Source organism: Conger conger, chromosome 9 (genome assembly GCF_963514075.1).
Source record: "Conger conger chromosome 9, fConCon1.1, whole genome shotgun sequence".
Classification (NCBI taxonomy): Eukaryota; Metazoa; Chordata; class Actinopteri; order Anguilliformes; family Congridae; genus Conger; species Conger conger.
In genome coordinates, this window is record NC_083768.1 from 52031361 (window position 1) to 52055901 (window position 24541).

Consider the following 24541-nt stretch of genomic DNA (forward strand, 5'->3'; position numbering starts at 1 on the left):
GAAGAAACAGTATTGCAGTATTGCATCTGGAAGTCCACTCTGCCCGGGGAACATTTTTTGCCCAGTGTCCATGACCACTGAGAATGAAACACAGCACTCTTTCATGTTTAAGCACTGGACCTGAGGGTGGAGGGTTAGAGTCCCAGCAGAAACATTGCCCTTGCACTGTTCAAAAGCCCTTCTAACTTCATAAGGACCATCTGAATAAATTGCTAGCCCATGCAAATAGCTGATGTGATGTAAACTACACTGTACATGATGGCATTGGACCTTAATTCAAATGGATCTGAAAATTATTATTTCAGTTGAATTTTTAAAATAAAAAGCTTTCATTGTTTCTTATCTTCTTTTTTTTCTTTTTTTTAAATATGACACATATTTCTCATTGTTTCTCAAGTACATCATGAATATCCATGCCTTTACTGCAGTATATCACTATATAGGTAATTATGATTTTTTTCAGTACAGACTACTTTAGAGAAGGCTTTCATTTTCAAGAAAGAAATCACTATGATAAACAGATTTCCCCCGAGGAATAAAAAAGGTAGATCCTGCCAATAGATAGGCAGGCCAGACACCTCTAATCTCTTACCATTGGCTGTGCAGATGCCATATGAAGACTATTGATGTCTTTTATCGCTAATGCACAATGGGTCTGGTTCACAGAGCTCTCATGAGGATATGATCAAGTTGCCATCTGGCACTACAGAACCCACAAGCAGTGGGGTTTACTCACAGACTACAAATTTGCATTGCTCTCATGAAGAGTCATTTTTAGAGGCCCGTTAAATGAGGTTTAATAACAGTTATACGGATAGTCACTGGACTGGTGAATATTTTTCTGGCCAAACACCAACTTGACACTTTGGATATTTCAATGCCTGTATCATCCGTGGATATGAAGCTTTCGTTTTTACATTGCACTTCATTAAAATCCGGTCAGGAAGAGGTTTCTCTATGTTCTTGCAAAACCATGATACAACAGAGGAGAAACTTAGTCAAAGGCTAAAGCTCATGAGACAAGCCTTGTGTAATGCAGATGCAGTAAGAACCAGTCAACTCAGGGCCTGATATATTACTTATTATTTTTACTATACTTTACTTTATGTTTTTGTCGGCTGTTTTGGAATAAATTAAAATAAAAAAATATTTGAACCTACTACTAGAAAATAATAATAATAATCATCATCATCATCATCATTTAGTGCCATAAGGCATCAATAAAAGGTCTTGCTGTCAGGTTCTGTGTTTTTCATTGTTGTACGTTTTGTTGTTAGTGTTTCCGTGTTAGTGTTACCCTCTGTGCTTTCCGTAGTCTCCCATTCATTCCCATTCATTAATTTCACCTGTTTTCACTTCCTGGTTTTCATGCACACCTGATTGTTATTTTCCTTCATTATCTCCCTATATGTACATGTCTGTTTTGTTAGTTCCCTGTCAGATTGTTATGTGTCAACTCCATACTTTCCAGGGTCACCTGATTGACTTCCGTTACGACCTGTTTCGTCCCAGACTTCTGCGTTTAGATTCTCCCGTCTGTTTGATTTTGAACTGCAGTGTATCAACCTGTTTTTATATATCGACTTTTGTTTCTGGATTCCGTTTTTGTCTGTTTAGCTCACCTGTTATCGACCATTCGCCTGTGACCACGATTACGTTTTGAATTATCCCTGATATACCCGTTTGCCTGGACTTTCTACTACGAACTGCCTTATCCCTGCCGAATCTGTTTTCTGGCTCTCGACCATCGTCTGTCTCATCAGCATATTTCATAATAAAGACTCTGTTATAAAATACACGCCTTGGTCTCGCATCCAGGTCTCTTGTTCTATGGACCTGATACTTGCATTCATATCCTATCCATGTTTTAGCCGAAAAGCAGCCATAAAAGCTCCAGGTTACCTCCTGTAACAGATGTCTCAAGGGAGGCAGTTATGCTGACACTTTGACACAATGAGGTCCATTGGTTTGGGGATATTAAGTGGAGAACAGAAAGAACAGAGTTATTATTCTGTTTCTATTTGCTGAAGAAGTGACTGTCATTCCACTCTTTATGCTGGATGTAGAATGCATTTCATGTTGCAGAATACTGCTCCTTCACATGCAGTCCTTTAGCTGTTTCTTAAAAATGTAAATGCAACACCGTATGCATTGTTCTAACCGCCATTCGATGTTTCAGGAAGAGGAACTACGGAAGAGTGGAGAAGCCAAATACCAGCATCTAAACGAGGACCTGCACGTTCTCATCGAAGTGTTCGCCCCACCAGCCGAAGCCTATGCCAGAATGGGTCACGCACTTGAGGAGATCAAAAAGTTCCTGATCCCAGTATGTATCCAAAATGCCAATATTTTCAGATTATTGACAATATTGTCAAGAAAACTAATGTCATGCTTTCAGAATTTGTGCTGCTGAACTCAGCACTTTTGTACTGCTTGAATTCAGGATAGTAAGTTATGTAAAATAATACATGAGTGTGTTACTTAAAGCAAAGAACAAAAATCATTGAGGTGCTAAGCAACAGAAATGACTGACATTCTGTTAAGTTTGTCTTGTATTGGCCTGCACTGTAAAATATGGTGTTCAGCCAAGATTACATAAAATTCAAACTGATAGTTAGATTTTAGGAACTAAGGTACAGCAACAACTTAATTTTCAAGGTGATATTGGCTAAGTGTAACTGTGTTTGAAGTCAGATTACTATTACTGTATGCAGTAAACACTGGTCCGTCTTGTCTGAAACAATAGACCACTCATACAATTGACTCATGTATTTCCCTTCTAACCATATATATTTAGACGTAAATTAAACCGTAAAATAGCATCATTTCCTCAATAAACTATTTAGTATCTTACAAAAAACAATTACCCTGACTCAGCACTGGACTGACTTTTCAACTTGGCATCTTCCTCAGAGTCTAATTTATTTCAAACTATAGCATCCTTTGCATCTTAAATGAATGTTGCATTGTAAAGCAAAAAGAAGGTAAATGTGATGATGAGCCTGGCAGGAATCAGGAATATCCATTGTTTTAGGAGGACCAGTCATAATACTGTTAGTGCATTAGTTAGATTTCCCCTAGCTGCACGCCTGAGATAAAGGAGGTAATTTTATATGTTGTAATTGAAAGGGGGGGTGTGCCTTGTCCGCAGGATTACAACGATGAGATCAGACAGGCGCAGCTGCAGGAACTGACATATCTGAACGGGGGTTCGGAGGAGGCCAAGGTGCCGGTGGTGAGGGGAAAGCCGGCGGTACGAGGAAGAGGAACACCCACTCCTGGGCCGCCTAGGTAACGCCAGCTGGTGGTGCGGGATTTCTTTATTTCTTTTTTTGAGAAGAACAGGGTGGTGTATGATAATAATATAATATATATGAAAAAGCCAGCCACACCTGTATTGAATATAAACGGTAACTGGACTAAAATAATAAAGAATTACAGGATTCCAATGACAGACATAATTATGAAGTTCTTCACTTAGTAATGGTGTCATCTGGAAAAATATACTTTATAATCAGGAATTAAAACCAGGATTGAAAATGGATATTGAGTTTTTCTGCCGGTAAATCTCAAAGCTGTTTATTTCATGAGGCAAATCGTGGTAGATGGAATTAATGTTAAGATGTGCAAGAGGAGCGACGTGAGGCGAGGGTTGAAGTATTTTTTAAACAAGTCTCATTTATCCTGAATTAGGAAGGATAGAACTTGGTGTCTCTTTGATGTCTGACTGGGGTTATGAGGAATAGCAAGCAGATGTTCTGCGACAAAATTCTATATTTCCATAACGCCTCATCAACCATCCATCCATAGGACTGCCTGTCATTCAGAAAAAAGAGAGATTTTATCTGAATTAATATATTTCTCTGAACTGTATTTGCAAGGCTAAGTTGACTAATCAGACATGCTATTGTTTTTAACCTCCATGTTTGTCCGTTTGACTTCAAAAATGATGAGTTAAAATAGTTTCACAAGAAAAAGGAACACACTGACCAAGTGAAGTCTCTTTTAAACACCAACAGTGTCAAACAAAATGTAATTTCACTGCAGAATATTGTTGACACAATAAAATTATTCTTTGACACATTCAAATAAAAAAATAAAATAAATAAAAATACCTAGATAACAGCCAGTTGAGCAGTCGTCATGTACAGCGCATGCATTTTGTGCTCATCATGATGTCAATTGGTTCCTAATAGACTTATAATGTCTAAATGTGTTGGCAGTTGTAAGCCTGGCTCTTTTCTTTGTCTTTTGAGTTTTAATATCAGTTCTGATTATCATAATCCTTGTCATAGTCGCTGTCTTACTATGGAACATGGCACATGTTCTTTCCATACAAAGAAATACCTTGACACCTACATGTAATACCACAGGATCAGGATGTGCACAAGCTTATAATTTTGACTGTTTTAAGACTGAATGTGATTAGATCATTTTTTTAACTGAACACACATTTACCATGAATAATGTCTGTGTGATTCAAAAACAACCTGCATACCATGGGTTTGTGTAAGCCTTTTAGTGCGCCCTGACTGAACACCTTTACAAAGGCAGCAATGCTAATAGCTCATTATGCTATTGTGGCACTTTTTTACTGGACACTTTTCAGCTGCAGCACATCCTTATGTTGGGCAGACGGTAAGAAAACAAATGAGCCAATTAAACAGGCGATTGATTAGGTGGCCAGACTACGGGAGCAGATTTGTTTTTATCTGCATTTGTTTATTAGGATAGGGCTTAAACCTTCCAACTTTCACAAGCATAAGCAGCATGAGCAATAATGTATCCTTTCAGTTCAGTTCTCAGGCTTACTACTTGAGAGGCCCTATGCTTGCACTTTCTGTTAAAGAATGCCATCATGAGGTGTTACATGTTCCTGGGAAACAAATCTAAATATCATTGCATCATGTTCATCATCATCATGGAGTATTTTGTTCATAAATAGTTTACCAATTTAAAGTATAATGTATATTATGTGCGACCTGCTCTAGAAAATCAACCAAAATTATTTTCGTGTTTTAGAAACTAATCAAAAGAGCATCATTGCTAAGAGAAGCTTTCTAATGAAACCAAAGTTATCTCTCTACTCCATATATCAAGGAAGTTGCATCCTGTTGCATTGTCAGTGCCACCAAACCATGTTTTTGAGAAAAAAGTTTTTGTCACAAGAGTTACGTGAGGCTGGGAGACACTGGGCTAGCAAAACCCTGGGGCTACCACTTGTCATTTTATGTATAAACCATTCAAATTACTACTTTTACTCTGACCTTTTACTCTTGACAAATATATTAACAAGTAGAACGAATGCAGCTGATGCGGTTGTTTGTGACTGGTGAATGGTGACAAGATGGCTAGCCTCCAAACAATGCATAACTCCGGTGTTACATTCACTTTCACTGACATCTTGCATTTAAAAGCTTAAAAACTATATTTTATATGAAAGCCAAGACATTGTTCTGCAAAATGAAGATGAAAGCCTATAACAGACAACATTTTTACATAAACATTTATGTGATACTTGCAGTCGTAACTTATGACTGATTATGATAGAGCAGGCCACATAGGAGCATAGCCTAACAGAATATAGAGAATAGAGTATAGGTGCCCATTGAGGGTTTCAAAACCTAATCTAGGTTAAACATGTTTTTTGTGAGTTATACTGTCATCACCTCTGCTGAATGAATTTAACAGTCATCTGCATTATGTAAATCTTGAATTCCATGCCCCCTGTTTTGCTTTTCTCACTAAAATTTTTAGCACGGTCATGCTGGATGGCTTATATTGTGGATTATAAGCACTGTACAAATATTCAGTCCTCATCTAACAGAAAAAGTGCCAGGCAGATCTACACGGCCATCGAATGGGAAATAATCTCAGATGACATTATCTGGGCAGGGACTCCCCCTGTTGTACAAGGTTGTAAGTTGAGCTACCAGTATACATTATATACATAAAGCTGGAAATGTAATATAAATGCAGATACTGTATATTCAAGCAAGCCATGCTTATTCACCCATTTTTTACACTGAAATGAAGGGGGCGGTTTGCTGTTTTCTCTCAAACTTTGACTGACAGATTCAAATGGCACCTATTTTTGTTATTTAGAGAAAAAACATTACACTGCCTGTCAGCGTAAAATCTCCAAGCACGGTGTTCACAGAGAATTTCACAGAGACAGCTACGAAAAACTCAAAGTCCTGAATATTGAAATGAAAAGATGGAAAGAGGCGGTTCCGTGTCCTCTTTTCTGCAGCCTGTCGTTTATGTGTGTGTTGCTAGGAGTAGGGGAGGAGTGCCCCCTCCGCAGGCTGCAGTTCCGCGGGGCGCAGCCCCCAGGGGGGCTCCGCCGAGTCGGGTTCCCACCTCCAGGGGGAGAGGCGTGCAAGCGCAGAGGGCCCGTGGGGCACCCCCTCCAACCGGATACCGGCCTCCACCACCCGTAGTACAAGACACATACGGAGAATATGTGAGTACGCGTAACTAACTATGACTATTGCTTTGATTTATAACTGTGATGGGTTCACAATTGTTCTGTATGTATAGTTAAGCATGTTGACCTAATGTACATAATGTTGATAAACAAAACCTATGTCATCCTGTAAGAACAAGCTACGACTTCACAAATAAGATACAAGGACATGTGCTTGGCCGAGGGTATTTAAGCCAGGCCATATGGACAGTACGTTGCAGGTTTTTGTACCGCAACGTAACTGTTTGTAGACTTAGGTGAGTTCATGCATTGTCCCAACTTTGATTCCATTGAGAGAAGCTTTTTCCTAACAACTACTCTACATATGTGTTTTGCTGTATATGGATTTCATGCTTTTCACTTGTTGACAAATTTATGCACTTGTAAATTGCTTTGGATTAAAAGCGTTGCTAAATGATTAAAATGTAAATAAACTATAAAGCTGGTAAGTAGTGTAAAGTTACCCGGAGCCAATGACGGTGTGCCTGACAATGTGGGCATTTTTTGGTCTCATATTCTGTATGAATGATATGGGCGCTAATGATTTGCACATCTACCTCAGCCTGCTGTCATCGCTGTAGAAAACGAGGCTGTGACATCGTGTTTCTTCCATTTATACAACGGGGAAAGGCACTTTGCAAAGCCACGCTCTCCTATCATTTGTCCAGCTGCTTGTCTAGTCCCTGTCACTGTTCTGTCAGGCTAAGCATGTTATTTAGCTCAACTGTTTGACTTGACCGCTGTAGCATTAAAGACGTTGACTGCATCTGTCAAGCGACATTAGATACCGTGGTGGAAAAAAATGGATTTCCCCAGTGAAGCTGCCATATGTGCAAGGGAGAGCACTTTGACCTAAGCCCTTAATTTATTTATTTATTTTTCGATAAAAGGTCAGCAACGGAATAGGAATCTAAAATAAAGCTCACATGTTGAATCCCTCTTCAGCCTGATGTTAAACCAGTGCAAACAATGCCACCTTTGGCAGGCATTCATTTTTGTTAGTTAGAAACATTCCAGGACATCTTTTCCAAAAGAAAATAGAAAAGTTGAGTTCAACTGTCTTTTGAATTTGCCCAATGTTATGGAGGATTTGATCATGTATAAACAGTAACTAATAAACTTGACAGGCAGTTCATATACACTCAGTGAGCACAGGTATATATTAGACTTATTTTTTTGACGTATTGGTCCTTCTCCACTGACCTCTCTCATTAACAAGGCATTTTTGCCCTCACTGCTGCTCACTGGATGTTTTTTGTTTTTTGCACCATTCTCTGCTAATTCTAGAGAGTGTAGTGCATGAGATGGAGATCTCCCAGGAGATTAGCAGTTTCTGAGATATTCAAACTACCCTGTCTGGTACCAACAATCAATCCACGGTCAAAGTCACGTACATCACATTTCTTCCCCATTCTGGCATTTGGCCTGAAAAACAGCAATATCTGCATGCTTTTATGCATTTATTTGCTGCCACATGATTGGCTGATTAGATATTTGCATTAAGAAGCTGGTGCACATGTTTACCTACTAAACTGTTCTGTAAGTGTTTATGACACATCGGTTCCCAGATCAGTTTTCCTTTAATAGAACTAGAATTAACAGAAAGAAATACAGAAATACATATCATAATATATTTGACTTTTCACAACATCATTAAATGACTGTCACACATTAAGTGGAATTCTCTTACACTGAATATGCTTCATGGAAATCCATCCTCATTTGAATGGAAAATGGAAAGCTTTAAATTACTCCTCTCACATAAAATTAAATATACCAACACCACTGATACACAGATTCCATGCTATTGAATGCCCTGCATAACATTTCACCATATTGTCACACAGTACATGCAGTTTCATGAAATGGAGGACATATGGCTCTTGTTGACAGCAAAGCTTACAGGCTCTTGGTTAAAGGCATACTATGCAGGATTTTTACCTTGAGAATATTATGAAGGCATAACTATGATGCATTGGCAATCTCTGTCTTGGGCACCTTTTCCTGTATTTGTTATTCTAAAATGTGTTGGGAACGTTTCTGGGCATGGTGCTCGTTTCTGTGAGAGGTTGTGGGTGTGGATACAGGGCCTGTAGGGGGGGAACAGGTTTCAGCAGCGGAGCAAGCTTGCTAGCAACTGCAATGGCAGAGCTGAAGAAGCAAAAGTACAGTAAAGCGAAAGGACAAGCCGAAAGAGGGGCATTCAAAAATGTTGTAATTGTTTTTCCTCGTTGGCGACAGCTAAGGAGATATAAAGAAAAATGGATTTGAAATATAATATATGAGCGGATGCGGTCGAGGACAGAGGAGGATATGTCTTTGATTGTAAACGCAGGACCACAGCAAGGGTAAAAAAAAAAAAAAATAGTATGCCTTTAAAGAAAAATGTAAAAGCTTGTGCAAATACAAAAAACTGTGACCAATGATTTTACAGGTGAAGTGGTTAAATTATCTTCAAAAGTAGTCAGCTGTGTAATTTGTGCATATGACAGATTGAGGGTGCAGCTTGCTTGCTGATTAAATATAAAAATAAACACTTGCTATTTTTATAGCAAGTTAACATGATACTTCCCTTTGGCATTGATGAGATGGAAACCTCAGTAGACATGTTAATGCAGCTAGCCAGATTGGTAACCTTTTAGGTTTGAATAAAGCACCCACACTTGGAGTGTTATCTACAGTATCATTTGTGACAGGTCGGTTCTCGGGAAAAGAGTCAAAGTCCAGGGCTGGTGAATAATACGTTTTTAATTACAATTATTGTTACGGCGGGGGGGAACAGAGGAACCAGAAGCAGACACAGGGGTGTGGAAAATGGCAGGTTTACTAGCAGGTGAAGGGGCAGACAGAGCGTAGTCAAAAAGCAGGCCAGGGTCAAAAACCGGGGGGTCAATCCAATAAGGCAGAGGTACAGAAATCCACAACACACAAAGAATAGTCCAGGGAAGCAGGCAGGGGTCAAAACAGGAAATCCACAAAAATACACAAAGGCAAGGACTAGGAAACAAGGGCAAGGAAACAAGGAGGCTAGAACTGGGGGAAGGGATGAAGGGCTCAGGACTCAAAACAGGACAAGACAAACAAGCCACGTGCAACTGAAAAGGACAAAATAGGCGGGGCATGGGAGTGAGGGCGGTCTAACAAATAAACATCAGGTGAGACACATGAAAGGGTAATAGGACAATAACGAGGGGGAAACGAAAATGCGGACTGGATTCACAATGACACACATGTAATACAAACGGCTCCGGACTACAGAGTAGACAATTGCAGAGAATCAGGAGATGCAGAGATAGAGAGAGACAGGTGCGAATACTTTGCTAAAACTAAGCAAGTAATCAGTGATAGAGTAGGGAGGCAGAGTTACAGAACAGAATTGAAACTGGAGATGCATTAGTAAGTTAGTTAAGTGATTTAAATTACAAATACCCAAAACTAGTGAATGTTAGTTTGTTAGTTTGACAAACATATTAGTGTGTTAGTATAATTAGTAATGTACAAATTCTTTGTTAGTTGGGATTAATATATTAGTGCTATGTACACACATGAAATGGAGAGAAAGCAGGAAGTAAGGAATGCAAGATTGGAAGGAAGATTGAACCCCTGAACTACCGTAAACACCCAAATAGTGGGGCACGCAGACAAGGGAGTGACTGGACTAGTAAATATTCAGACTCAGACATCACAGGGGAAGACGAGTGCAAAGACTAATGAATGTAAACAGAACACCAGACATGAATATGAAAAATAATAAATTACAAGACTAAAGATAATAAACAATGATAAACTAACACACAGAACACAGGAACATAACAATTATATTCTGGTCTGGGAGAGCAATGCACAAGACGAAGCTTAACACATTGCTAAACTTCTCCTGGTCAGTTCAATCTTTGTACATTTTTCACAGGAAGAGGGCTTGTTCTGTCGGAGGCCATAAATAAAATGTTGGCGCAATGCTAGTGGCCCCTCAAAAGGTCACCAGATGCTGGCTCGGCCCCTCCCAACTCTCTCTAGTTCTCTTGAGTTGTGCTGATAAGTTGCTAGGTATCTTTGCAGGGTGTATTTATTCTTTGGCAAGCAATTAATTTGTGTTACTGTTAGGCGATACATATTTATCATTCATTAATACCACAATATAAATCTTTGTTAATATAAATCATTGTTGTTAATACATTCTTATTATTTGGTATACATGTTACATAAGTTTTAATAATAGAACAATCTCTTCCTTTGATGTACGTATGCTTCACATTTGACGACAATGGTTCTGGTCCACACAGTACTTCTTCCAACAATCTTTTTTACCAGGGCCTATCAAAACACAAATTCTAATTTACAAAAGCAGAAATTCAGACGGAGGCCCGTCTCTATATTTCCCCTCCTTGTCTGCTTGGATCACTATCACCCCCCTCCTCCTTCTCAGATGTAGGTGATACATCCCTGCTCTATATCTCAGCACTTCAAAAGAGGTCATACAAAGGACAAGGTCAAAAGGTTATTTTGTTGAACCCGAGCATACAACCTGTGCAGGCTTGCTCTGTTTTCAGGTTAGAAGTCATTTTTGTGAAGTAACATACATCTTAAAGGAAGAATAAACAAACATTTAAATCATTAAGCTTTCTCCACACTCAAAAGATTTATGTTGTTTAGTTCAAAAAGATATATATTTTTTACTTATAGCACTCAGCTCAGCGCTTTTTAATGAGTTCTTTATTCACGGCCCCTCAATTTTATCTAGGGGCAGGCATACAATACTTCTTCAGTCCAATGTGGCCTGCCGTGCCACATAATACTGGGATTAAATAATAATACATTTATTTTCAGCCAATAGGACTTACGCATGTACAATATCAATTATATTTTTTTTACACCTGTAATTGGTCAAATTGTATCATATGCATGCATTATTAGTTGTAGTCTGACTCTAGAAATGACTGTAGTTGGCTACAATGAGCAGGTGTTACTTTTGGCTGATATCGGCCAAGTTTGGGCTGTGCACACAGAAAATGCCAAAAGGCTCTATTAGGAGTCCTGGAGGATTTGCATTGACGAAATGGGCAAGACATTATGTACAAAATAAAGATCTATTTTATAGCCAAATGTGCATTTGGTAACAATCGTCGAATTCATCATGCATATGGCAAAAAATTATTATTCTTACTTCAGGTTAAATGCCAAGCGACACAGGCACAAGTACTGCATATTCAATGGACAAGGGGCAAAAAAGGTTACTTCACCTGGTGATTAACCTGTTAGCCTATAGCTAACAACATCTGACAGATTTATTCGAAGGCAGCAATTCAAAGGTGGGAGGTCATAGCAAATGCCTTCTGGACCAGCTGTTCCCCATCATTGTCACAGTTGTAAACTGCTCCCATGATACCTGCACCTGTACATCAGCGAGTGTTGCAACATCTGCCCAAAGACAAATCTGAGGAAGACACTGCTTATTACTGGCGGAATGTCTGTGTCATATAATGCAAAGATTGATTTTTTCAAATATTTTTCTAAGGCATTTATTGTGTCATCTATTGTGTCTTCAAAAAGCTAATGGATTTCAGTGTGACCATCACTGCTAGGCTCCGTGCCTTCTCCCTGTCTCTGACTCTAATTTTGTTAGCTCTAGCCAACAAGGACAGTGACTATTAATCATCATCTGTCATTGGGCATGTGCTTGGCATGTATGCTGCATTTGGAGAGAGAGTCATACCCATTTCTGTAGCCTTTTGATGTGTTGGTATGATATGTGTGTGTTTTTATTTTTATGCCTGACATATCACATATGCTATATATTGTATTTTGGTTATATAAAACATGGCTACTAAGAGCAAAATAGCTTTTGATGTTCTTCTGATTGATCACAGAGTTTGTAGGAAATAATTTGGTCACCCCATCGCTAATATACAGGACAATGTTGAGTGAAATAATATGTACATATGTGTGTACTGTAAAACTTACATAATAACAAAAACTGCAAAGAAATACTGGTCTCTAAGAATAGTCTGCAGTGAAACTACAGCATGGACTATGGACTAACAATATAACTTCTGCCAACATTGAAGAAGCTTGTCACATATCAACACATTTCATGTTATAGCTAGCTTACAGATGGTGCCTACAACAATACCAGAGAGTTGTGCAGTATCTCATTTAAACAAGTCAAGTAAAATGAGTTCAACCAGCAGCCAGGTACCGAAATACCACTGGAATTTACCACAAGTGAGTGTGGGCAGGGAGAGGACAAAAGGATTCCACAGCTCAAACAATTAAACAGACCAGATACATGAGTTCAGTGTTGTTTCACAATGATGCTACTATGATGTGTTGATAAATACACTACGAGATAAATACGCTACCAGTAGGATACTAATGCCCTTTAACAAATACATGCTCTTTTACATTGATCATACAGTTTAAAGGTAGTCCTGCACGAGTTTCAATATAAGTAGTCAAAAGGTTTACCCACACAAGTGTTCAAAACAAATAGAATATTGACTCCAACAGCAGCCTTTCTTTGACAAAAGATAGAAAGCAGAGAATGAGTAACTGAAAGGTAAGTACCATGGCAGGGACACTGAACAAGTCATTGGCAGTTCATAGTGAGATTCCTACGGCTGGGGACTGAGCCTGAACCTGAGCAGAGGGTCTGGAGAGTAAGCCTCCCTATGGACTGCTATAGATCTCTTGTCTGTCATTATGACTTTGATCAAATCTTGGATGACTAAACATTATTTTGTAAGGACTAATACATTAACCAGCTCAAGTTGATCGAGAAAGCAGAAATTTAAAGGAGGCAAGCACTTGCATGAATTACTTTCAATGGTCAGTATAAAACAATTTAACTCTAAAAAGGCCAGTGACTTTTACTACCTAGAATCACCATACCTGATGGACACAACAAGCCTACAGTTAGGCTTTTAAAAGTAGTTATACCCTGCTAGCTAGCCGACTGGCTGATATGGAATATTTAGCATTACACATGAAAGTTACACGTGCAATCTCACAAGCAAGATGGAACTTACCGCAAATACCGTGTTGATGGCATACAGTTGGTGTTTCCTTAAGATTTGACTGAAGAAATGAGTTTCAGACAGCAGAATTATCATTGAAATGGAATGACACTATCAATACTTTTAAATAATGCATATTTATGTATGCTGGCTAGAAAAGCAAAACCTTTGGATGAAAACTCACAATTTAACCAAGAATGTATCATTCAATGAACGGCAAATACCACTTTTTTATGGTTCACCTCCAAAAGCGCGTACCTTTCTCAAAATGTTTAACTTCATTCATTCATTATCCTAACCCGCTTATCGCAGGGGGGCTGCAGCCTATCCCAGCATACATTGGGCGAAAGGCAGGAATACACCCTGGACAGGTCGCCAGTCCATCGCAGGGCACACACACCATTCACTCACACACTCATACCAACGGGCAATTTAGACTCTCCAATCAGCCTAACGTGCATGTCTTTGGACTGTGGGAGGAAACCGGAGTACCCGGAGGAAACCCACGCAGACACGGGGAGAACATGCAAACTCCGCACAGAGAGGCCCCGGCCGACGGGGATTCAAACCCAGGACCTCCTTGCTGTGAGGCGGCAGTGCTACCCACTGCACCATCAGTGCCGCCAATATTTAACTGTTTCAAAATTAAATAATTGTTTCAATGAATTAGTGTCATCAAAATGAGAAGTCCCTTTATTATTGTTCAAGTATTGAAATCAAGACAGTAAAAATGGTTAGACATATTGTCATTAGGACAGTGCACCCTGGAAGAAAGTTTGTTACAAGTAACTTCAAATCAGTCTCCAGTAAAATTGATGACAATCAGTATTATTGATACTGTGACATAGTAAACAATGCAGGGGAATCAGTTCATGTATTCTTTATGAACTTCAAACATGCATGTACTGTAAACTGAAATAGCATGAAGAATTACAATATTGCTTATAATGTTTATATGATTGATGACCCCCCTGCTTTTCTACTTTATTTACCCCACATCCCCCCACCCCACCAAACACAAACACAAAAAGTAACTCTACTTATTAGTATTTCCAAAGACAGCACATCTGTGATGAGGAACCAGTCCAATAAAAACAGCCAGATATTGCAGTTTATTTGTGAGTGAAGGGCATTACATAATTTGTTCACACAAAATGAATAGTTGGCTACTCATTTTGTAGCTCTAAATCCTTTAACCCATTCATTTGCATTAATTACTTTTTTAGGGCACAATTTTCAATCACTATGGTAACGGGATACACCGTTTGAAAGCATTATAACTCACAGTTCTGTCTGTATAACCTGTTTATGATGCCATTGCTTTAGCTACAACAGTTCCTTATTTTGTAACGTGGGTGGTAAAACTAGTGTTGGGGGACCTCACCTTCTCTGCATTTTGAAAATCCATGTACTAAAAGAAATACAGACACTTCTCATGTCAAGTGTGAAGTAATATGATGGCTCAACAGCTGCTTACAGCCTGTACCACCTAGTCTAGATGGTGATTTGTTTTAGTGGAAGGGTAAAAAAGTTTCTGGGCCTTAACTGTGTTTTTTCCTTGATATGTTATTGCTCTCCAACAATTTTTTATTATTATTATAACTTTATAATTTATGGAGTAATTTATTCCTGTACTAGGTTGGTTATTTTCTGTAGCCTATCTCAGTTTGCCAAAAATGAAAGTATGGGTGTACATCAATCTCATCATACAAATTAAAGGGATAATCTTTTGCAGAGAAAACATACTGCCCTGAATTTGTCCTCGAACAATTTCCCAATCTTTCAAATTGATGGCATACACTGGCTGTTTTAAGAATAACATTACAATAACTGTACATTTTAAGTTGTATCTTAACCCTTAAAAAAGTCAGAGCTAAATCAGTTGGTGCAACTGGATTAAATGAAGCTATGGCATATAACTGTGAATTTACATTCAAAGTAGCCTATGTTTGAACTTACGTTATTCTGGTGCAACAGGCTGCTGGGGTTTGTTTGAGATTGTTTGATATTGTGGTTATATTATGGAATGCATGCCTCCTTTATTTTATTATCTGGCTAGTTCCTCCCAGGGTAGAGTAGACATATGCTAGCCAGGGCTTCGCATGTCATGTTATCATTAGGGCAGTTATCGTTAGGGCGGCCTGTAGCGTAGTGGTTAAGGTACATGACTGGGACACGCAAGGTCGTTGGTTTGATCCCCGGTGTAACCACAATCAGATCCGCACTGCCGTTGGGCCCTTGAACAAGGCCCTTAACTCTGCATTACTCCAGCGGAGAATTGTCGCCTTAGTCACGATTAGTCTAATCAACTGTAAGTCGCTTTGGATAAAAGCGTCAGCCAAAATTAAATGTCCCATTGTTATCATTTCCTTGAGTGGGAGGTATACCTCTCCTCCCCTCAGGACTGCTAAGGGCATTTTCCCAACAGGGCCTGTTGAGAGCATAAGAGCCAAAGAAAAAGCTAATAAAAAAACGGATCAATTGTGACATTCAGGATCAAAGTTAAAGATTCTAGGTGCTCAATTATGTCCCACTTGAAGTGTTCATATAAGTGGTATTTGTCACCCTAATCTCTTCAATTTCAATTATTTTTTTGGAAACATGGAACCTGCACAATGTACAATTAAATGTGATTTGAAACAAGCTAGAATACAATCAGCATGAATTAACATCCAGTCTGTGACACAGTGTAACATTGGTTTTGTAATCCCGGAAATTATATTTACATACATGTAGATCAGATATGTCTAGTCTCGCAATCCTTTTCTATCACAAATCAGAATAAATTAGCCATTTAAATATGCAGCATCGACGGGAATCACCCTTGGTAATTAGACTGTGCTGTGATACTTCCTGTCTTTCATCAGCCTACTCAAAATACACTACATCAGCACTGCATCTTCTTGACCCTGAATATGCCCTTGAGTGGGGAGGAATTTGCTTAAAATATTGAATGAACCTACTTATTTAATGTCCTCCAAACAGCATACAATAAGCATGTTGAATTTTCCTTTTATAATAAAAAATATGAATGTATATCATTAAATAATTAATTATAAAAATGGACCGTGGTACCATTTTTGTTCTTTTGGCTCTGTACTCCATTACATTGTATTAGAAATGAAATGTGTAGACTGTTACCTTTAATCCATATCGGGATGTTGGAATTTCATCCCTTTTTATACATAGTCCCCCCATTTTCAAAGACAAAAAGTAATTGGACAGCTGGCTTCTCAGCTGTTTCTGATTAGTCAGGTGTATAAAATCAATTCCTTAGTGCAGGTATAAGAGAGCTTTCAGTATCTAGTCTTGATTCTATGCCTTTGCATTTTTTTATCAAAGTCGCACCAGTGACAGTACAGGAACAGTCTGCACGTTGACCTCATTCATGGTTTTTATTTCAAATGCAATGTTCTGGAGTACATATCCAGAAATGTTACCACTGTCCAAATACTTATGGACTGCACTGTATAGTTTCATGCAAATGCTTGGGATACACATGTACTCCGGTACATTGAATTTGAAATAGTGTACTGAATTTGAGTTTGGTGCAGACTGTCAGCTTCAATTTGAAGTTATTTACATCTATATCATTACATGATAAATGTCCCCTTTTTCACCCTAATTTTGATTGCTAAATTGCATATATAAGCACTAACTGCTGCAATCTCCGCTATCAATTTGGGAAAGAACAGACAACACTGCTGTTCTTCAGGGCATACAATGTCAGCTGCTGCTTCTTATCACTCTGCAGCTTGCACTGACATGAGTCAGAGGAAGACCGGTTATGTGCAGCTGAACAAGCAGACATATAGGCATCGGATCAACTAGCAAGGGTCGCTGGTGCATGACGAAAGACTGTTATACTCTGCAACCCATCCCCATCCCCATCCCCATTCCTGGGAAATCCTCGTAGCAATTGTGCATCACCCTGAGGAGTTGCCGACCACAGTTGGTACTGCCGCGGTCAGGATTTGACACGAGACCATGGAGCCCTTTCAGTAGAACAGTGCCTTAACGGGATGTGCAATCCAGCAGCCTCCCGTTGTGGTTTTTGAGCTTCAGCAGAACAATTTCAGCCAGACCCAAATTATTCATTTTGTGTGAAATTTAATCACTGAAAGTCAGCATGGATAAGAGGCTAAGTAAAGAGTAATGAAAGCAGTTCTGTTTATGTTAATGCTTCCTGAGTGCATTACTTTGTGCTGTGAATAATGTTCTCCCGCCGTCTGACTGCTAAATCCAGAGGGTGGGTGGGTGTTGATTGTGGCTGACGGCAGTGTGGTGGTTTGTGTGCTTTGTAAATAGGCACGTCTGTTTATGAAAGTAATTTCCACAACAAAGACAAGGATTAGAAAAGACTACTTGCGATACAAGCTGCCATTATTTCGGAATCATTTTTATATGTTGGTTGGTTATGTTTTAGTGTCATTTTCTGCTATGTTAAAAATCCACTTATCATCATGTCATCCTATCCCCTATCCTATCCTCCTATCACATATCCCCATCTTTATTCCCTAATTTGGAATGCCCAATCATATATTTAGGCCTGTACAATTTGTGATATCAAGTTACTGCACCTGGTAATTAGTTCAGTCATTACACTGAATGACTGCAGGACTGTAAAACTTATGCAGTATAGTGGTGGACAAAGGGTTTCCTCCCTTATCTTATCATTGTCTTCAATTGGAACTCGGTGTTAGGGTCAGATGAGACCAAAATCGAGCTTGTTGGCCATACACAAATATCTATATAGTTTGGCCCTGGAAGAAGAATAGGATACCATACCTACTGTGAAAAATGGTGGAGAATATTTTATGTTATGGGTTTTTTTATATACATATCTTGTGGCTTCTATAAAGGTTCTGTTCCACTGAAAAAATCTAATTTTCAGTTAAATTTACATCTTTCTGTTTACTGCTGCACAGCATCCCTCAACTATTCAAGATTCGGGATAATACCACCTTTTGAATGATAATGCCATGTGTATGGTGAAATTTGTATAATTATTTACCATTTCTATCTTTGGAGTCCATTTTCTCAAAACCTGATTTTGGACAATATTACAGGACTCAGGAACCATTTCTCTCAGTCATCCTATCATCATGAAACTTTGCAAACTGTTACTCCATTTCTAGAAAAATGACTTGAATGGCTGAAAACAATCTTCAAGCACGTCCTATTTAGAATCTGAAAGAATATACCTCTGCGTTTTTGGTGGCGCAAAACCTTAAGCTTACTTCCTGGAACCACAAACACTAACAAAGGGCCAAGATATTTTGGATGATAATCATGTATCGCCCCAACAAGGAAGCTAAAACTTTAATCAGTAATTCATTTAAATCCTAATTTTATCCTGATAAGGATAGGATACACATTTTTTACACATGTATTGCTTGTTCCAAAAAAAAAAAACTCTGAGCAATATGGAATCAATCAATAACAATAATAAAATGTCCTTTGTTTTGTATACCTTCTATGGTCATCATTAGTAAGGGCACCAGCCATTTTGGAGGCCGAGGTATGCCCCAACTCTGATCATACGTGAGTGAAAAGAAGATTGTAGGTATGGTAGAACAATGAGGGACAATTTGCAATTATAAATTGGTGAGGAAAAATGGGGGTGGGGGGAGTGCGAATTGGCACAAATATGGGGACCTAACCGCTCCCCCTTTTTATACCTGACAGTACAAAGCAAATTGTGTCATGCCTCGGTGGACTCGTGGATGATATGGATGGTTATGTATTGTTGTAGAAAGGCAGTCAAATCAAATTCTATATATATATATATATATTTTTATTTTATTTTTTTTTTATTTTTTATTACATTTATTTATGTATGTCGCGGTGTAGCCGTGCTGCCATTGACTGTGGGAGGGGGAAACAAGGGAATTTCCATCTCACCTCAGAACCTTTTAAGCTCCCTAATACGGTGTGAAAATGTGATAGTTTCACTAATAAGGATATAAGCAAATGGTAAAGGTGCAAACGTGTTTGCTAAAGGGATGCGACAAGACACAAAATAAATGCAGTTTATTTATTTATTTCAGTTAAAGGGTAAATCAAGCATACGCTTTCTTGCAGTATGTCTTCCGGACTCAGGAGAGGAGTGTCACACAGGAACAGGGTCGTAAATGACATAGCCTGCCTATGTTTGATATTTGTACACTATTACATTTTTGTTTGTTTGTTTATTTGTTAGTCCTAGGTGGTTATGCCACTGTAAATATATGCACTATTGAAAAAGGGAAAAAAGAGGGGGAAAAAGAAAAGAAATGCTGCGCTGGTCGCTGCTCCTGACATCTCCCTCACTGCTACACCACCCTTTGGCATCTTACTACACTGTAATATTGACTTCCTTTGCTGCGCCAACAGTATCGTAAGAGGCTGGAACACATTGAATTTGCAACTGCCTAAGAGAACAGCCACAATCTTTCAAAATGATTTTTGCCGGATCCGAATCCACATGCATTTTACATGCTGAAGAACAGACTTAAGGCAAAAAGTCCCTGAAACAAGCAGGAAGATGGCTGCAGTACAGGCCTGGTGGTGCATCACCAGGGAAGATACCCAGCATCTGGTGATGTCTGTGCATCACAGACTGCAAGCCGTCATTCGCATAAGATTGGAGGCATTTGGTTTTATCTGAGCAGATGAAATATTTCCTGAGACTTCAGAATGCATCGCTCTACTTCTGTCTGCAGTCACATCATCGATGAAGACAAGTGAGCCCGTTCCAGTGGCAGCCATACAGCCATAAAACCCCTTCCACCATGTTTCTTGGATGAGGTGGTATTGCTTTGAATCATTGACATTTCCTTTTTTGTCCACACATTCCTCTTTACATCACTCTGGTACATGTTAATCCTTGTCTCATCTATCCACAAGACTTTGTTCCACAACACTTGGGGCACTTTTTAGCAAAATAATCTTGCCTTTCTGTTCTTCAGGCTTATCAGTGGTTTGAATCTTGTAGTGTACCATCTGTAGTCCTGCTGGTGTAGTCTACGTATGGTAGACTTTGACACATCTACACCTGCATCCAGTAGTGTTTTTGATCTGTTGGGTGGTTTTCTTCATCATAGAGAGTATTCTCTGGTCATCCACTACAGTGGTCTTCTTTGGTCTACCGGGTCTTTTGACATAATCAAGTTCACCAGTTGTTTTTTTTCTTGTTATTAATTAACCAATTAATTTCTGAGCCTTATGAAGGCCAGCTTAATTTGCATCGGCACTGCTGTCTTTGGAGATGTTTTGCTGCCAGTGGTCCAGGGGCAATATTTCAGATAAATAGCACAGTTAATACAAGAAAGTACCAGGAACGCTTGGCAGAAATGGTTGTCTCTGGAAAGAAGCTGAGACTTGGTCATAGGTATAATATCCAGCTGGACAATGGCTCCAAACATACATAAAAATCCGAACAGAAAGTGAAAACAACATCCAAGTTCTGCAATGAACATCGCAGCGTGAGATGTCCTGGGGAGTTACGCAGAGCTGGGGTGTAACCATGTGCTGCGTGACGTTGACTGGTCCATTCGGTCACTGAAAGATGTCTGCTGGTCCTTTTTCCATGTGGAAGTTTGTTCACTGCAGTTTCTAGTGGTGAGCTGATGTAGCGATTTGCGCACACCAGTTTCCAGTCACTATAAGCCACGTTAAGTTACCGCACGGTAACTAGACATTATGCCGGGGTGGTAATAAACTTTGCGGTAGTGTCCTGTGGAATCATGGGAAGTGTAGTTTCGTGGTCCCTACAGTGATCTGAACTGAAGAGGGCAATCCATCAGTGCAAACCCAAGGATATCAATGATTATAAAAAGTTTTGCATGGTCAAAAATCCCATGTTCTCTAACCTCACAAATTATAGGAAAAGACTCATGGCTGTCATCTTTTGTCTCTTTCTTTATTTGAAAATGTAAGACTTTCGTTGATTGCACTGAATCATCAATAAAGCTCACTGCTTTACACATGCTGGGAAAATAAAGCCGATGTCAATACCTACATTAATTTTTAGTTTACAGTATATTTTGTGCATATTTATCAAGGGTACCAATAACTCTGGACCTGACTGTACTTTGCTGATATAGCATGTTTTGTTATTTGCAGGAATTCAATCAAGGTGGTTAAAAGATAAGTTTATCCATTTCATAACCATGCACCCTGTTAAACTGTGATTATATTCTATGATAAATGGAATAACTGGAACAGTTCCACCTCATAAACTAGAACATAAAACATAATTACCTAAATGCCCAACAAGGTGGATGCCATTTCGCAAAATGTTTTGATGCTTGGTGTTTTGCCAAAAAGAATATATTGATTGGGAATATTGTCCTATTCCATCAAACAAATATGAGAGTTACTCGACAGCACTAAAAGAGGGTTTGCCCTCTAAAATCGCAATGTGTCAAACAATAGTAGTAGTAGTTAGTAGTAATAGCAATAGTAGCAGCAGCAGTAGTAATAGTAGTATAATTGCAGAAGAAACTGGCACAGCCGTGCATTTGCTTGGTTTGAAACTTATGTTTAATAAACGTTAATTTAATGCAAGCACTCATTGGCAGTTATTGCTTTTGCAGGACTACAGATCAAAGACTGAACGTCTTGACTTAATAATGGTGTCATCTGGAAAAAAATATTTCTCATCAGGAATTAAAACCATGATTGCATATAGATATAGAGAATATTTCCATTGCTAAATCTGAAAGCTATTAATTTCATGAGTAAAATCATGGTGGAATTAATGCATTAAGATGAAAAAATGCTAGATGAGAGATGTTTTTCAGGGCTTGATGTATTTTTTTGGAACATAAGTTAAATTTTTCCTAAATTAGGAAGCACACAGCGCAGCATCTCTTTGATGTCTGACTGGGGTTATGAGGAATGGCAAGCAGATGTTCCAAGAAAATGTTCAATATTTCCATAAAGCCGCATCATTGCATGAAACGTCTTTCCATAGGACTGCCTAACATTCAGCAAAAAGAAAGAGATTGATGTGAATGACCTGGGAGCCCCCCAGTTCACACCATTTCCCAAATTGCTCTACAATTGTTTCAGAAAAGAAAACAATGTTTTTATGCACACGATGGTTTATGTTTGACAGGAGCGGGGAGAAGAACACATATTTTAGTATGCTAGTGACCATCACTGCCAGAACATTGATGCAATGCAATGAGTTCAAATAAGGAGACAACTGAAGGACAGCTACTTATTGCTCTACATTTAAGTGCTTATGGCATGATAAATACTTATAATAAATAATTGTAATGGGCTATTTACATAATTAAATGTAAATAGTGGATGTGAACGTATCATTTTAAAAATGGGTATTATCAAGATATGCGCCTGCTGACCAAAACTATGTTTGGAGTGTATTATGCTGTGTAAACTCATAGGAGCAGACTTTGAATTTGACTAGATACATTAGCATTAGTTTGTGTTTTTGTTTTATGTTATGGGAATACCATTTTGATGATATTATAGATTTGTTAGATATACCATAAATTCGGGGAGTGTATTTATACTGGTTTTTGTTGTGAATAAGTTTGTTATGATTTCTAATATCTGTTGTACATGTACAGGGAAAGTAGCCTCTTGTAATTGTATGCAAGTATATCTTATTGCAGTAATTGAATGCAGAAATTAAACAAAAACTATTTGCATATTAAAGATATACACTCAGTGAGAACTTTATTAGGTATTTATTAGACTTATATTTAAGAATTATTAAGTCTTCTTCTGCTGTAGCCTATACACTCATAGATGCTCTTCTGCATACCACTGTTTAAATGTGTGGTTATTTGCGTTACTGCCACCTTCCTGTCAGCTTCGACCAGTCTGGCCCTTCTCCTCTGACTTCTCTCATTAACAACACACCAAACAAACAAACTGGCACCATCAATCATTACACTGTCAAAATCACTTAGATCACATTTCTTCCCCATTCTGACACTTGGTCTGAAAAACAGCTTAACCTCCTGACCACGTATGCATGCTTTTATACATTAAGTTGCTACCATATGATGGCTGATGAAATATTTGCATTAACAAGCTGGTGTATAGGTCAACCTAATAAATGGTCCCTGAGTGTACACAATACAGTGTAGAGCTACTTGTTGTTATGAGTACTGCCAAAATACGATTCCGTTATGAAAAATAAAATCAATATAAGAAAATCACATTATTCATTATTAGAAACAACATGTCGGACAGATCTCCTGACTCATGCAATTCAATGTGGAATTGGGGGTATCAATATGGGGTACCTTATTCAAATATATTTGGATCCAGAGTAGAATACCGTGCAAGGAATCAAGTGTGAAAGAACAATTTCCTGTTTCTTCTTGCATACTGTCATTTTGCCCGGTTGAATTACACTTTGTAGTAGTGGTAGTGGTAGAGTGGTAGACATACTTTTGGAATCTCATATATTTCAGTATGAAATTCAGGAATACATATGAAAGCATAGATAACATGTTTGATCTGCATGCTCCTAGGAATATGATGACAGCTATGGGACGGCGTACGATGACCAAGGATACAACTCTTATGACACCAACTACAACAGTCAAGGACAAAAGTAAGTACACTATCCAGTTTCAAATAGCTGGAAATACATTTGTTCTCCATGTGAACGCCATTTGAAGCTCTCTGTTCTCCCTTCAGAATGTAGGTTCCCACCTGTGCTTTTTCAGAGAAAGCTAAGTGATATTGAGACTGCATCAGATGAGGAAGATTTTGTTTTGCAATTGGAGAGATATTCAGGTCAAAAGGACTTATATATTTAGCTGTAGACTGAGATGAAAGGGCCCTGTAATTATTTTGAGTGATCCACCCATTATTATGTCTTTGAAAGAAACTGAGACCTTCATCGGGGAAAGAAAAATGTAAGCCAAGCATGGTTTAGTCATGGTCTTGCTTTAATTTATAGAAATTTCCAATTATTTTTTTCAAAATATGGTTTGTAGGTGTTGGAAGGTTTGAGAGACATAGAGTTATGAACAAAGGTAAGTAATGAGGGTATCTTCTCTGCTGAGGGGTAGTTTTAATTTCTGATTCA

General features: G+C 38.6%; 1 protein-coding gene across 1 annotated transcript in view; it reads left to right on the forward strand.

Moving 5' to 3' along the window:
- khdrbs3 (KH domain containing, RNA binding, signal transduction associated 3) overlaps window positions 1-24541 on the forward strand; it is a 136892-nt gene that overhangs the window by 92919 nt on the left and 19432 nt on the right. The window contains exons 4-7 of the mRNA XM_061256089.1: window positions 2180-2326; window positions 3152-3291; window positions 6280-6466; window positions 23979-24061. Coding sequence (XP_061112073.1) covers window positions 2180-2326; window positions 3152-3291; window positions 6280-6466; window positions 23979-24061 — 557 coding nt within the window. The remainder of the gene's footprint in view (window positions 1-2179; window positions 2327-3151; window positions 3292-6279; window positions 6467-23978; window positions 24062-24541) is intronic.